Source organism: Solenopsis invicta, chromosome 12 (genome assembly GCF_016802725.1).
Source record: "Solenopsis invicta isolate M01_SB chromosome 12, UNIL_Sinv_3.0, whole genome shotgun sequence".
Classification (NCBI taxonomy): domain Eukaryota; kingdom Metazoa; phylum Arthropoda; class Insecta; order Hymenoptera; family Formicidae; genus Solenopsis; species Solenopsis invicta.
The window spans coordinates 17128153-17142995 of record NC_052675.1 but is presented as its reverse complement, the minus strand read 5'-3'; the positions used below and the strand labels follow the sequence as shown (position 1 = coordinate 17142995).

General features: G+C 31.2%; 2 protein-coding genes across 3 annotated transcripts; one reads left to right on the top strand and one right to left on the bottom strand.

The window, feature by feature from the left end:
* The first annotated feature begins 211 nt into the window (after positions 1-211).
* On the top strand, positions 212-2187 carry LOC105195975 (calcyclin-binding protein). 2 transcript variants are annotated; one of them, XM_011161657.3, is made up of 2 exons: positions 212-582; positions 909-2187. In XM_011161657.3, the coding sequence occupies exons 1-2, from the start codon at positions 562-564 to the stop codon at positions 1569-1571; spliced, it is 684 nt and encodes a 227-aa protein (XP_011159959.2). In that variant the 5' UTR covers positions 212-561; the 3' UTR covers positions 1572-2187. The 2 variants fall into 2 exon arrangements, with proteins under 2 accessions (XP_011159959.2, XP_039311436.1); XM_039455502.1 differs by lacking the exon at positions 212-582 and adding an exon at positions 607-686.
* Positions 2184-11139, bottom strand: LOC105195976 (1-acyl-sn-glycerol-3-phosphate acyltransferase alpha). Its single transcript, XM_011161659.3, has 4 exons — positions 10440-11139; positions 7144-7459; positions 6896-7061; positions 2184-6599 (listed from the first exon to the last, which is right to left on the bottom strand). The coding sequence occupies exons 1-4, from the start codon at positions 10622-10624 to the stop codon at positions 6448-6450; spliced, it is 819 nt and encodes a 272-aa protein (XP_011159961.1). The 5' UTR covers positions 10625-11139; the 3' UTR covers positions 2184-6447.
* Positions 11140-14843: the final 3704 nt, after the last annotated feature.

Here is a 14843-nt window from a genome sequence, read left to right as displayed (position 1 = left end):
CTGATACAGACTCAACAGACTTGCTCTTTGTAATTGAATTTTTTGTACTTTTGACTCTTTTTCTCTTTAATGTCTAATTACATGTCTATTCCATTTTTAGTACAAAAAATGGAATTTTTTAAGGCAAAAAAAAAGATAACAGTAAAGCTGCAACTATAGGCCTATATATATGTATGTAACAAATGTTTGTACAGAGAACATTCCAGAATATGTTTGGAGCGCGCAAAAGCGGTGCCATATTCAAGATAGAGGGCTGCTTCTAGACTGTTCTCTCTGCACCTCTCCTTTTCTTTCGAACGTATAATTATATATCTATCTTATATCAAGCGTAAAGAGTGTCGAATAGTGCAGCTACAGAGAACAGACGCGATTCTGACTCCAAGTATTATACTTCTTCTCAACGATAACCACCACAGAAAATTTTGGAGGGTTCGAACAGCAAGTGACTTGCATTTGTCAGAAGTGTGATCTCCAGGTATCGGTCGGGGAATACCGATTGCATTTCGCTTTGTGTAAAATTCGTGTTGTTGCATAAAATTCATTGAAACTCCAAAGACAATAATGGCAACAAAAACCGAAGAGGTGAGTATTATCGTTATTGTCAATTTTCAGCTACACTTTTCTGCACTTTACGTATATATAAAATGTGATTTATGCTACTATTTTAGAGGGAAAAAATGAGAGGGGTGATTATCAGAGAAAATAATGTTACAATGTGGAATTATATGCTTTTTGACACAAAGTTTTTTTAGATTAATTTATATCAATAATATAAAAATTTTTTCAAAAATTTGCTATTATAATTAAAAATTTTGAAGAGATTTTTGCAGATTAATTAAATTGATTAATTAAATTTCTTTAAATTTAATATTTTATGAAATAATAATTGATGCAACACTTTTTCACAGATGAGGTTAGATATCGAGGAACTCAACAGCTTACTCAAGCAGGCTAACAGACAACATAACAAAGATGTATTAACGCTGGAAATCAGGAAGCTGCAGACGGAGATGGCAAAATTGGAACAAAAAGATACATCCGTTAAGACTACAACAACCTCCTCGCTCAACACTGCCCAAAGGTGCTATGAAGTGAAATTGAACAATTATGGGTGGGATCAGACGAACACGACGATGAAGATCTATATAACGTTGAACGACGTTCATCAGCTACCCAAGGAAGCCGTCGTTTGCAATTTTACAGAGAAATCTCTAGATCTGCGCATACTTGGACTGAACAATAAGAATTATCACTTGCCAATTAATAATCTGTGTGCGGAGATCGACACTGAGAAGAGTAACTTCAAAGTAAAGACTGATATGATTGTCGTGTCGCTCGCGAAAAAAGTTGCCAAGGACTGGTCGCATGTCACATTGGTGGAGAAGAGAATCAAGGATGCAAAAACACCATCCATGCCTGAGCTGGGTGAGGACAATGATCCTAATGCTAGCCTGATGAATCTAATGAAGAAGATGTATCAGGACGGCGACGACGAGATGAAGAAAACGATAGCAAAGGCATGGACTGAGAGCCAGGAGAAACAGAGGAACAGCACGACCTTGGACATGTAATTTCATGATGATCTAGGTCTAATCTAGGTGTGTTTTGCATATTTCTTTTTTTATATGTTAAAAAATATAATATAAAATTTTATGGAGTAATGCTTAGGAAGCAGGAGTGTAGAAAGCCATAACATGTTTATTCGTTCTTTGCTGTAAAGAGAGTGAATAAATCGCGTTGGTATAATTATGTAAGTTTTAAGCCTTTTAAGATTAAAAGGAAGTTTTCCCCTTCTAATCTGATTGCAGAAAATAATATAAAAATTTAGATTATACGCCTGTTCTTTATAACTTTCTTTTTACATTGAGAAGACAGAAAGAGAAAAGATAAACTTTGCATTAAATTTAGCTAAGAAAATCTATTTTTATTTTGGAAACAATTATAAAATAAACAATTAAAACATTTTAATTTTAATTGGAAAATATTGAAAGTTTTTTGGAATATTTTTAGTTATGTGAAAAACTAAATTTGAATAAACATTATTTTTATATTCAGAAATAATTATTACCACTGTTATTATTGATATTGAACTATTAGGAAAAAAATGATAAGCGCATTTGCATTTTCGGATTATTATACATTCATTGTATCATTGGAGGAGTTAATAAAACAACATGCCCCAATTAACTAAAATCAGATATCTTTATTATCTGCTCTTGCACTCTGCAAACCATTTTTTAATTTACATCTTGATTATTTGTAATCGATATAATATACAAAAACATTTTCTTGACAAGCTCGATCAGTTGTGGATCTCGCTTCGCAGACAAATAAAGGATTTGTAATGACATAGATACAACAGTTCATTAAATCCCGTTTGCGATCGTCGTTTAACGTTCGTTAAGTGTTCAATCGAGTACGATAGTCAATTGATTTATATTAACATTACACCATGACAAATGCACAGCCCAAGTACAAAACTCTTTGGAATAATAAGCTACGCGCTAGCTTTACGTAACGTACTCTCATAAAACAATCAATCAACGCTTGTAGTTAAAAAAAATCAAATTTATAAATTCCGCGTCTAATAAGATAAGAACGGAATGATGCGTCGTCTGCAACTATTGTGTGGTAACAGCTGTTTTTTTATTTTGTTTTGCAAGTTGGCACTGATGATGATAAATCTTTGGTGAACTTATGTTCTCGGTAACTGCAGCATCATTAAGATATTTTTAAATAATTTTCAGATATTCTTTACATATCTATAGTTCAATCGTTTACATAATTAAGCAGCATAAATCGATAATGAAACTTATACTATTCTCAAGAAGAAAGATAGACGTTGGCAATACTTGTAAATTCGAAAAACAAAATTTTTTTTATTCGGATTTCTAAATGGCAAAAACTTGACTCCAAACTGTCTATTTATTTATGCACGAAATATATTATTCGATTACGCTAGAAATCGTATAGTAAACGCAGCGTTAACAGCGTACGATTGAAAATTGTGCGTTTTCTTTATATTCATCAGGAAGATAACACTAACGCGACCGATTCGTTCGAAAGTGTTCTGAATATTTAATTGATTGTATCTATAATATAATCGATTAACACGGAGGTTTCAAAATGCCAAATCCTTCGTAAATTACGTTCCTTCATCTGATGACGCAATGCTTTTCGTGTATTAATACATTATTATCGAAACACACTCTTCGAATAAGAAATACATCCGGTAAACAAGATACATATTTTATATTGACTACATATCTCGATTTTGGTCATAATATAAAAATATTCCTGCAGCTTATCATGACGAATTATTACATAACAATTATAACACAATAACATATAACAGCCGCAACGAGAAGAGTGTACGCAGAGTCTCTTACGCAGTCTAAAAGGTCTTAACTTAAAAAAATACATGTTTTATCATATATGCCATTCCCATTCCTAAAGTAATAAAATTAAACTCTAAATAAACAAACTCTAAAACTCAATTCGTATGCATTCGACGCTGAGAATAATGAGCTGTCCGAGATCACATTAACAGGAACCGTAATGCGAAAACTCAAAGAATTTCGAAAGTAAGATTACAGTTTTTCGAATAGATTAATATACATATAATGTGGAAATGTAGCACTTCATAAATAAATAAATTAATTAACCTGAATTGCGAAATTTGATCTACTTTTACATGTAAATCGTTAATCGTGCGTGACGTTTTTAAAATCACGTAATAACTTGCGTAGTTAATTGAACGGCGTAGAACATTCAACCGATCAGGTAATCGAAATCTCTAAATACTATATTTGTACGATACATTTAAGCAGAAATCTTCTACTTAAATGTATCCATTTAAGAATTACAAGGGAAGCTGTTCAAAGTCGCGATGCACTACTCTCACCCTAACGGTCGAACGAAAACGGCTTTAGCATTGTTCGGATTGTGCTTTACTGCTACCGTATGATCGTTACAGTTTACAAGAAAATTGATATCTGATGCAGAATATAAACGGTACCGCAGTGCGGAAGTCGCGCGAACGATTGAATGATCGTGTTGATACATTACATACGCACTATAGCTAGAGTTTGTGACTGCGAGCGAGCGTTTATGATTCCGCAACAAATGCATTTTTCTATAATGTTGAAACAAATGAGTCGCATGCCAATGAATAAACATTGCATTTTGAATTTTAACAATGATTCTTGGAAGAAAAAAATTACAGCGCAATTTGCATAATATTTTCTTACCAACAACTACATTTTTTATCAGCTCTACCACTGATGCTATAATTGCATTAAAATTAGATAAGTCATCAGTAGAAAAACATTATGTTAACCGCGCTAAACTGAACACAATCGCCATTTGAAAAATTTAATGTAAAAAAAGATATTCCCTTATATATGTAGAATGTGGCATTTCGTCAATTGTTACGAGTATTATAGAGAATAGAGAGGTATTATGCAATTAAAAGTGCGATAGATCATCCGAGGAATGCCCAAGGAGTAAAGTTAACGTCGAAAAGATTACAATCACGACCGTTTTATCGCAACATCGCAATCATGACTAATCGTAGGTGGAAACGTATATACATTGCAGCACAATGTGATTATAATGTGCCTCAGATTTAATATATTATCTTTTGATTAAAATATTATTTCTCTTATCTTGATTTACAGTGACGAATCAATCGATAACTAAAGTTAAATTCGATTTCATATTTCACAAAAGAAATACGAAATATTGGAAAAATTGTTTAAAAGACCGAAAAACTTGCTGAAAACTTCTTTTTTCTTTTAGATATTTAAAATTAAACTAACAATAGAAATAAATAGAAATGAATAGTAGGGTCCAGACGAACAAATTAAAAAGGGGATAGATGAATATAAATAAAAAGTTTATTAATCTAAACTGGAACAGTTTCGATTCGGTCTTCTTCAGCCAATGAGAAATAATACTAAAAATGTTAAAAAAATTACTAAATAAATAGTTCATTATAATAAAATTATACAAGTCATACTTACAAATTATATAATGATTAAGACAGATATAAATAAGAAAAAAATAAGTCATAAAAGTCAGGCTCATAACAAATACATAATAAACACAAATTGTCCAATAATAAAAGAATAAAAGAAAATCCTGTAGTACATATGATCTTAATATGAAGCTTGTAATTCTTCATTCTTCCTGTCAAGTCTTTATATACAGTAACTATATACATGTATCGTATGACACACACTTGTATAATTTTATTATATATAATACATATTTATTTAATATTTATTTATATTTATCATTGGCTGAAAAAGACTCGGTGAGTCGAAACTGTTCCAGTTTAGATTAATAAAGTTTTTATTTATATTTATTTATCTAATATCTTTTTAATTTGCTCGTTTGGGCCCTACGTTACTATTTATTTCTTTGTTTAGTAATTAAACGAGCTTTACTTTGAATTCATTGTTAAAGTGCATCTTTTCTACAATTATATGTACCTTAATCTCTTTATAGAATAATATAGAAACAAGTGGAAGCATAAAACAGACAAGTGGAAATATACAAACATATCTTATACATAGCAAAATATATCTAATGGAATTTAGTACAAACCGTTAAGTATAAACGTTAACAATGTTTCCACAATTTATGCAAAAATGTATTCTAACGAATCATATTTACAACCCGTAACTTCTACGAAAAATCATGATATATCGAAAATTCTTTTTTTCTCTTTCACTCTTTTCGCACGTCTACGGTAAAGAGTATACCATAGATACTTTATATATGCAGTTTCTTCAAATTATGTCTAATTGATTAAGAACGATATTTATAATTTTTCAGCGACATATATAACTCTCTTCCAGCTATATACTTATTTTACCAGGCGCATTTTTTTCTTTCGTTTCAAAATGTTTATATCTCTAAACGAAAAAGTTCATTATGTGCAGTAACCAAATCGTCCATAAACTCGTTTATCACAAATGACCTTATACAATACAGAATGTTCCAGCAATGTTACAGCAACATTTGCAATTTTGCTGTAAATTGTTACAATATTCTGCGTTATGAAGACATATTTATATATCAATAAAGATTATTCGACAACTTAGTCATAAATATTGAAGAACCGCCTAAATTCTCGCGCGATTTATAAAATAATGATAAAATAAAAAAATGCGAAGTATGTAGTAGATGAGTAGAATATAAAATCTGATGCTATCCACTTTCTATGAGTTGGAGAGACATTAAAATATAAAATTATAGTATACCGTAATAACATACCATAGTAATGCAATAAAATAACATTAGCTAATTTGGACGCTTAGTCTTTGGTTCCCGCGTGGAGACTTATTCACTAGTACTCTTGTAAAGAAGTAAGTTTACTCGCTCATTTCTGTAAAACGAGCTCGTTCGTTACAGCCCAATAATGATCGTTCGATGTACGTCTTACCGGACAGGAAGGGACAGCTGAATCTCGTGATTCGTTGCATGAAATACCTCGCTCATGGCGGTTCGTGTCTTTTCCATTAACTCTTCTATGTCGTTCGTGCCGAGTCCTTCGGTTGAGATTGGTGGCAATGTCGTCACGAGAATGCGTCCTTTAATTAAGTTCATTTTAAACTTCTTTTGATAATCTCGTGGAATTCCCGAGTAATTAAAGAAATTATTTTCATACGTTGTTCCTTCTAGAGAATTTCTATTATTCAATAAATCATCTAAATTCTAATTTTTTACATAATATATTACTTAAATAAAATCAGGCAAATAAAATCTTTATTGAAAACTCATAAAATTAAGGAAGTTGTTGCTGATTTGTATATAAGATTTAATTTCTAAGAAATCTTTTTATTTTTCATATTTTCTGTGCATCTCTTGCAGTCCTATAGTTACTTACCGGAATCAAATCTCTTCTCTTCCGCGGATAAGAAATAATAAGAGGAAAATACGACTGGTAGTATGGGTAACTGCGACCTAATCGCCACGTGGAAGGCACCCTTCTTGAACGGATGTATCTCACCGGTGTTATGCCTAGTGCCCTCGGGGAATATCCACAGCTTAATCTGCAAAGCGTAGCGACACAAAATATAGTAAAAAGCGAATGGTGGCGATAAACACGATTCACGCGTGCGACTTTTTCTTTACCTTCTTATCCGTGATCTCCTTTGTAGCGGTGTTGAGAGCGGATCGCGCTTTCTCGGAGTTCATTCTATCGATGAAAATCAGACCGCACAACCACGCGGCCAAACCAACCGGCCACGCATAAAAGATTTCCTTCTTGGCGACGACGGTGCATTTGTCCATCACCGGCCAAAGATCAAACATTCCCAGTATGTCCAGTGAGCTCTGATGATTTGCCACAATTATACACGCTCTATTCTTTTCTAAGTGCTCCCTGCCCCGCAGCTCCCATCGTAGACCCAGCAGAGTACTGATGTGATGACATACTGACGATGCCAGCCTGCAAGAAAATAAACATCTTTATCATAGTACAAATGCGTCTTAATGGAAATAACCAGACATTTTCTTTATAAATGAACTTTGTGACGCAGATAAGAAAATATAAACAAAAAAATCTTTTTAATTTTCATCAAGTTGAAATACAAATGCCATTTAAAAAATATTACAATTAACTCTCTCCTATGTATAATTTTATTAACATTAACTGTCTGAAGATAACATGTGCTTGATAGATTTATTTTTCAAATAATTTCATCTTGTATGTGCTACAAGAAAAATATTTTATTTTTCGCACGTAATTTGCTTTTAAAAAATAAAGTTACCCAACACAATATGGTGAAAAAATGCTATTAGCATTAATAAATAATTAAAATTAGATAATCTAGAATGTAAATTAAAATTTTTTTTCTTGCATAATATAATTTTTCTGCTTCTTGTTTAGAACATATTTTTATCATGTTTTTAAACGAAATTACATCAGCATTTCTAAAAAATGCCGCTTAAGCATCTATATTTCATAATCAAATACTTAAGATAAGCTAATATATGAATAAGTTAACACACGTGGAAAATTATTTAATTTAATGGATTTGCAATACTATACTCCGTTTCTCTCTCTCTTCCTTTTTAAATTAATCTCAAAGACAATGCAAAACAATACTTATCGAGAACTTTGAACAGTATATGTCGAGCTCTTTAGAATTATCTTCAAGCGTTTAAACTAAAACAATCTGTAGAATCTTGTACTATGACTAGTATTCATAGTTGATTCTTATTTCAAGAATCTAAATTGCTAATATGGCTTTTTTAATGGTCGATATCATCTTAAGATATTTAAATATAAGAATTGAATGTATGTATATGTAACTATGTACATGTTCTTTACCAAGGTCTTTGATCGTTACATTTAATTTAAGGAAAGAGATAAAAAATAAACTATTTAAGACTTATTCAACTTCATCTTTGCAATGGATTGCTATTTACTTGCTTTCTTTTCGTCATTTTAATTAGACATGAATACGAAACAGTTTGATAAAATGTAGTATACGCAAGAAAAGTTTAGAAAAAAATTATTTCGACAAAATTAACATTAAATTAAAATAGATCGACACAATTCTATCAAAGATCTGTATTGAGTGCGACATCACGCGTTTTCTCTTTTTACATGTTGTCATTATGTGACGTAATTTTAACTAGCATCTTCTCGTCTCAAAAACTATAGCAAGTAACATCTGTTTTACTTTTTTCTGAATATAGCAAAAACCTTTCGTAAGTTATTTCACATGGTATTCCGCACATGCGAAAATCAATAAAAACTGTAACTTTATATTTAAGTACTTAAAAAAATGTATTTTAATTATACATATTTTATCTTTCTGACAACATCTACTAAACTAATCTATGTTTATTCATAAACATTAACTTATTCAGCAATGCTTTTTAAATATTTATTTTTCATTATATAACGTTTTTAAAATATTTACAAAACATTGTCTCCTGATTAAGAAATGTCCATGGATCATTACAAAGTTTCAGTTCCTATATGTTCTTCGAAATTAAGCAACGTTGACGACTGATAACGAATTGGATGGGTGACCGTTTTTGTAATCGCAGAAGTTAAACAATCCCAAGTGTTACTCTGGCTTGGATGATCGCGCCTTGCAGGGTGATGTCAGAAATTAAACAACGCTAGAAAGAAGTAATCGTTTGGAAGAACATGAATTTTTTTTAATTTCCATACTAATATGTATAATTACCTCGATAATTACATATTGAGTATGTCCATACTAATAAAGGAGCGATGAAAAGTGTTACATATTTAATTATGTATAAATGGTTATATATAATTATACAAAATTATCGCTTCTTTTTTTTAATATATGATAGTGAGTTTTCCTACAATTTATGTGACGAGTATATATATTTTAAGACAATTACCAAGAAAATATTTTTTGTTAGAGATATATAATCGTTACTTACTAGAAGTTTTTGACCAGTTTTACCATTCTTTTGTGACCAAAATAAATTACTTTTTTCAATATTATTTATATTATTTTAAAGTGCTATCTTTTATCCAATAATAACTTATATTTATTACGGTACGATTTTCGTTTCATATTATAAATAATTAGTATATTCTAAATCATGAAAGTGAATAGTTATTCAAGATCGCCTGGGTCCTGAAAACCCCACCATGTTTGCGGAGGGTTAAAAAATTATAACTACATGTTGCAGGAAGTTTCACGCTATATGAAATGATACTGAAACTTATAGCTATTGTATAGTGAAAACATAATTATCGACTAGGTTGATAATTAATACAGAACTCAAAATGTCTGGGCACAACCGAGGATATCGACACCTGGCAAAAGTGTTCAATGTCAACAAGCTAAATATAGCCATCATTGCTGCTCAGAGTATCGCTGATCTCCGCTCAGCCATCCCTCTATAATTACTCCCACGCACTTGGGAGGTTTTCCTCGCAACGGCTGTCTCTATCGTGAACGCCGAAGCAACGTAAGTATCATTGGACATTCATCATTTTATTTATGATAGAGAGAGAGAGAGAGAGAAAGCGAAAGAGAACTGCCGTTATGGGAAGCGGCTCATTTTCTCCCATAGGGGCACAACAAGTTTAAATCCTCCCCTCCCTCAACCGGCAGCAGCATTGACTAGCATCGCGAGCATCGTCATCGCTGATCGTGACAGAGTGCTCGCAGCAACAACCACAAATACCTTCCGGCACCACCACCGCCACCCACTGAACAGCGGCGAGAGCTGGTCAATAAATTCCCGTAGCCGTCGCGGCGATCTTCGCCGCGACGTCTGTCAAAGCCACCCAGGTACGAAGGAAAACAAAACGCGCGCGCGAGAAGAGAAAGCGTCGTAGGTGGTGCCGCCGAATGGGGTGGGAACGCGGGGCGCAGAGTGAGTGTGTGTGGCAACATAATAATATCGATCGATTACAGGGAGCTACTGACACGAAATTCCTGACGTTGCCGGGTCGCAGCGAGAAGATGGGCATAAGTAGGACCGCGTTCACCATCACGACGCCATAGTAGATGAGGAACTTGAAGTAGTAGCGGAAGGTGCGGCTGGTCTCGTACAGGAACGGCAGTACGAGGATGAAACCGACGAGGATCACCTCGAAGCACGACGGAGCCATCTTCTGCGGCTGTGTGAAGACGACGGACAACGCGGCACGCGAATTCGACACGCAAACTTTTTTTCTTTTTCCCCTCGCACACTCTTTCCCGTTTCTTCTTTCACCTCTTTCCTTCTTCCGCGAACAATTACACTCACGCGACTTTATTGTGACGACGAACGGGCTGTTCGATCGCCGCTCCCTCGCCCGAGACTCGGCGGGGCTTCCGACGACACGATGCCACCGACGATGGGGTCTCAACTGGAGCTGCCGCGACGTGACACGCTGCTGCGCAAAGCGAACACTGCCGTCGTTTGGCGACGACGAATATTAAACGCAGCCGCGCCGTTTGCAAGGGGGAGAGAGAGACCCTCGGCGCGCGTTCTACCCCCTACTAGTCCCGACTGCGATCCCCGGCCTCGGCTCCGCACGGCTGGACATGGGAGCGAGGACGCCAATTTTCGCTGTTCGAGGGCACGGTTGTCGCGAAATGTGTGTTAAAGTCTCATATGTCCGAAAAAAAAACATTTAATATTACTTTGAACATTACGAACGCGATGAAAAGAAATGTGTTATATTAAAATTGTTTTAGTTGTAACATCATTAACACAAGAATGTTAAAACCTAAAACGATTTAACTTTTTCAAGATTGGGTAGTATACTCAGAGAAAGATTTTTTGGAGTTAAAAATTTTGTGCATTGCTATACGATCAAAGAAACATTGTGCAAAGCAAATCTTACTTTAAATGAAAAAGATATGTTTTTAAAATTAGACACTACTAAATTATTTCTTACATTTCTGTTACTTTCTTTGAATTAAATAATTATTTATTTAAATTAAACAAATAGTCTAAACAAATAATTTATTTACTTTTATAAAGGCTAATATCATTTATTAAAATCAAATTTTTATTTTTTGTAAAGATATTTTTACTTCAACTTAGAAAAACCAGATTAAAGAAACAATTTCATTAATTTAAACATAATTTTTCTCTGGGTGTAATTAGTAAAAAAGTTAAAAGTTATATAAATTAAATAATAAAGGTAAAAAGTTAATAACTTTTAACTTAACTTAGTTAATTAGAAATTATATTAATTTAATATCATTTAAAATTAACTAAGTTAAAGTTATTGTTAACTTGGTAAAATTAGTTAATTTTTAATGAATTTTAATTTTTAATTTTAATTAGTTATTTTTAAAACACAAACTTTAATTTATTAACTTTTTCTTAATTAAAAATTTATGTGAAACAAAGAAATGAAAAATACATTTGTACATAAGTAATCCAGGGAAAAATTTTTATATTTATAATTATACAGGCTGATTATTAATGACTGCTTTCATGTTTTACCCTAGGAGCATGATTTATCGACGGATACGTATTTCTAACATATTATTATATTAGAAATTACAAATGCGTGCTCCTATGATAAAAAGTGAAAACAGTTATTAATAATCATCCTGTATATAATGATTACATAAAATTATGTATAATCAATATACATATAATTATATATAAAAATCAAATTTCAAGATAAACATTAAAAATTAAATTGCACTGTAACTCATTGTCAGCGTTGTTTTGTTCTGTTTATCTTGAAACTTGATTTTGAATCTTCAAAGCTGAAAGTATTATAGTTTTTAATTTTATACAATATATAAAAAATTTTTTCCCGGGAACATTTCTTCATTATTTCATAAACTTAATTTACAAATGAAATATTAAATTTGTTTTATAATCCATATTATAATAGTTTTAAGTAATGTAACTTTAAAAATTCACAAATTTCTAATTAAATATGGATAATTCTTTTTAAAATTAACTTTTTGTTTAACTTAAACTTAATATAACTTTTAATTATAATAGTTTTTTGTTCATTTAACTTTTAACAAAATTAATTTTATTAGACATTAACTTTAGTCTAATTTAGTTTTACAAAAATATATTATCTTACCTAATTAGGTTAAAACATTAAAAATAAGAATAAAAAATATGAAAAATTGAAGCAAACAAAACGTGAAAAAAATTAAATTGTTTTAGGCTTTAACGTTCTTGTGTTAGTCAGTATAGTTATGTGATAACATCAATGATATTAAAATGTTTATCCTTGCTTTGCTGGAGCAGAGCCGTAAATAGAGTTCGCTACGTTCTTTCAAATGCGCTTCCTACCATACATTAAAAACGAAATGTATATTATTCGCGCTTCAATTCTCGGCCTATTTTCTCGGAAAGAGAAAACTAAGTATTATCTGTAGAAGTAGCAGCACAGACACAAACTGACTTTTCTCTTTAATCCTTTTAGCATTCATGCATAAATAATATAATTGTGCCATTTTTAAATAAAATAGAAAATGAAGATAACGTAACATCTTTGTTTTCTGATAAAACAGATAATAATTTCAACGTATATTTACATAATATTAACACAAATAAGCTTAAGCAGATTAATGAAAGACATCTTTGCAAAAACAATATTTATAAAGCAAATGATTTTAACGTTCTTAGCTACTCTTTGTCCTTATAATTATTTTTTAATCTTATTAGTCTCATTGGATTTACTACGAAAACATAACGTGACGTTAATGCAAATAATGACATCACTTGTTAACTGTACAAATCATTATTACTAAGAGATGTATGTGATCAAAGTCTATTCTCTTTTGATTGATATCTCTTTTAATTGTAATATTTTTCTCTCTTCTTATTTACGCAAAGTTTACGTTAATCTGTTATTATATTTAATAATTAAATTTATTTATCCATATGAGTAATTATTATTTTTAATTGAACATTAACTGTCAAATATTGATTGTGATCCGCGATTAAAAAAGCAACATTTCGTTCGTACTTAATGATCAGACGAAGCGTAGGGAATATCGATTGTTCACTGTACAAATATTTTTCATGCACGTGTACGCATCCGGAATGATCAATCGCAGTCACAAGTGCACATAAAATATCACGAAGCCCTCTCTTAGTCGCGAGTCTTTGTCTCGCGTACGACTGACGTAAACAAGGTGACATGAAAATAGACCATATTCTTTTTTTATCTTAAGTAAATAGTTTAATTTGAGAGACAAGTAGATATAGACATTATCTGATTATCCATGAAGTCACTAATCCAGATATTTCGAAAATATAATAATTCACATACGATAACGTAAGATATCACATAGAAAAATACTTCACGATTTCGTTGTAATAGTAAATATACAATACGATGTGGAAAAGAGACTTTAAAGCCTCAAAATCTAATTTTGTGACTTTTAAATTTTTCTTTCGGTTTCGCATCTTTAATCATAAGTACTTTTGTTTTATTTGGCAATATCAATAATTTTGATAAAATAATTATTTATTTTTATACCTTTATCTTTTAAGAGTTATTTTATAGTAAAATTCCGTATTCAGTTTTGTACTCAGTTTCAAGTATACGAACGTTCGTAGCTGAGCGTTTATTATCCGAGCTAACGATTTATGTTATTTGTGATCCCCCGACAAACGTCAATCTTTATTGGACTATCTATTGCTATAATTTGCAAATTATTGTTAAAAATATAATGCTATTCCGCATTCCGCAACAGCAGTAATTTAAGAAATATTAATAACCCGATAGGCACATTATGCAAATATTGCATAATAATGTCATCATAAATTAACGAAAAATGAATAATTGTGTTAAGATGATACGTCAGTTTTATCGCAATAAAATTTCCAAATGATATTTGTCAAAAATTAAACAAATTTAAGTTTGAGGTATAAATATTTTACAATAATTTTAACAACCATTTGATTCTTTATTTAAATTGCTGAATATGTAATATTTCATGCTGCAATATTTCTAAATGTTTTATACATAATGCAGCTAAAATATATTTTTTTAATTATTAATCAATTTCTACATTTAACTTTGCAAATATATCATTAAGATGATTTGCCATAATTTTGCTGAACTACTTTTTTGAAGCTATTTGCGCAAACAGTTATTAATATTTTATAAAAGATCAAGATCTATATCTATTTTTAAAAATATATCTACATAATTACAAATTATAATTTTTATGTAAGATTTTGTTATTTAATAAATGTTATCCTAGTGAAGAATTGTTTCTAGCATAATTGAAAAATATTTAAGTAATATAATATAAAGATATTTAAAAGACATTCTTAAAAAAAATCATTTAGACATTCTTAAACATATTTATAATTTTTGTATTGTCTGAATTTGCTCTCTATTCCCT

What these genes read in the sequence shown, in the direction of transcription:
- LOC105195975 (XM_011161657.3), top strand. Translation starts at nt 562, where the DNA reads ATGGCAACAAAAACCGAAGAG. An exon ending in TGGCAACAAAAACCGAAGAG is followed by an intron (nt 583 to 908) that starts GTGAGTATTATC and finishes ACTTTTTCACAG; the next exon opens with ATGAGGTTAGATATCGAGGA.
- LOC105195976 (XM_011161659.3), bottom strand. Translation starts at nt 10,624, where the DNA reads ATGGCTCCGTCGTGCTTCGAGGTGATCCTCGTCGGTTTCATCCTCGTA. An exon ending in GGCAACGTCAGGAATTTCGT is followed by an intron (nt 7,460 to 10,439) that starts GTCAGTAGCTCC and finishes ATTTTCTTGCAG; the next exon opens with GCTGGCATCGTCAGTATGTC. An exon ending in AGGAGATCACGGATAAGAAG is followed by an intron (nt 7,062 to 7,143) that starts GTAAAGAAAAAG and finishes TACGCTTTGCAG; the next exon opens with ATTAAGCTGTGGATATTCCC.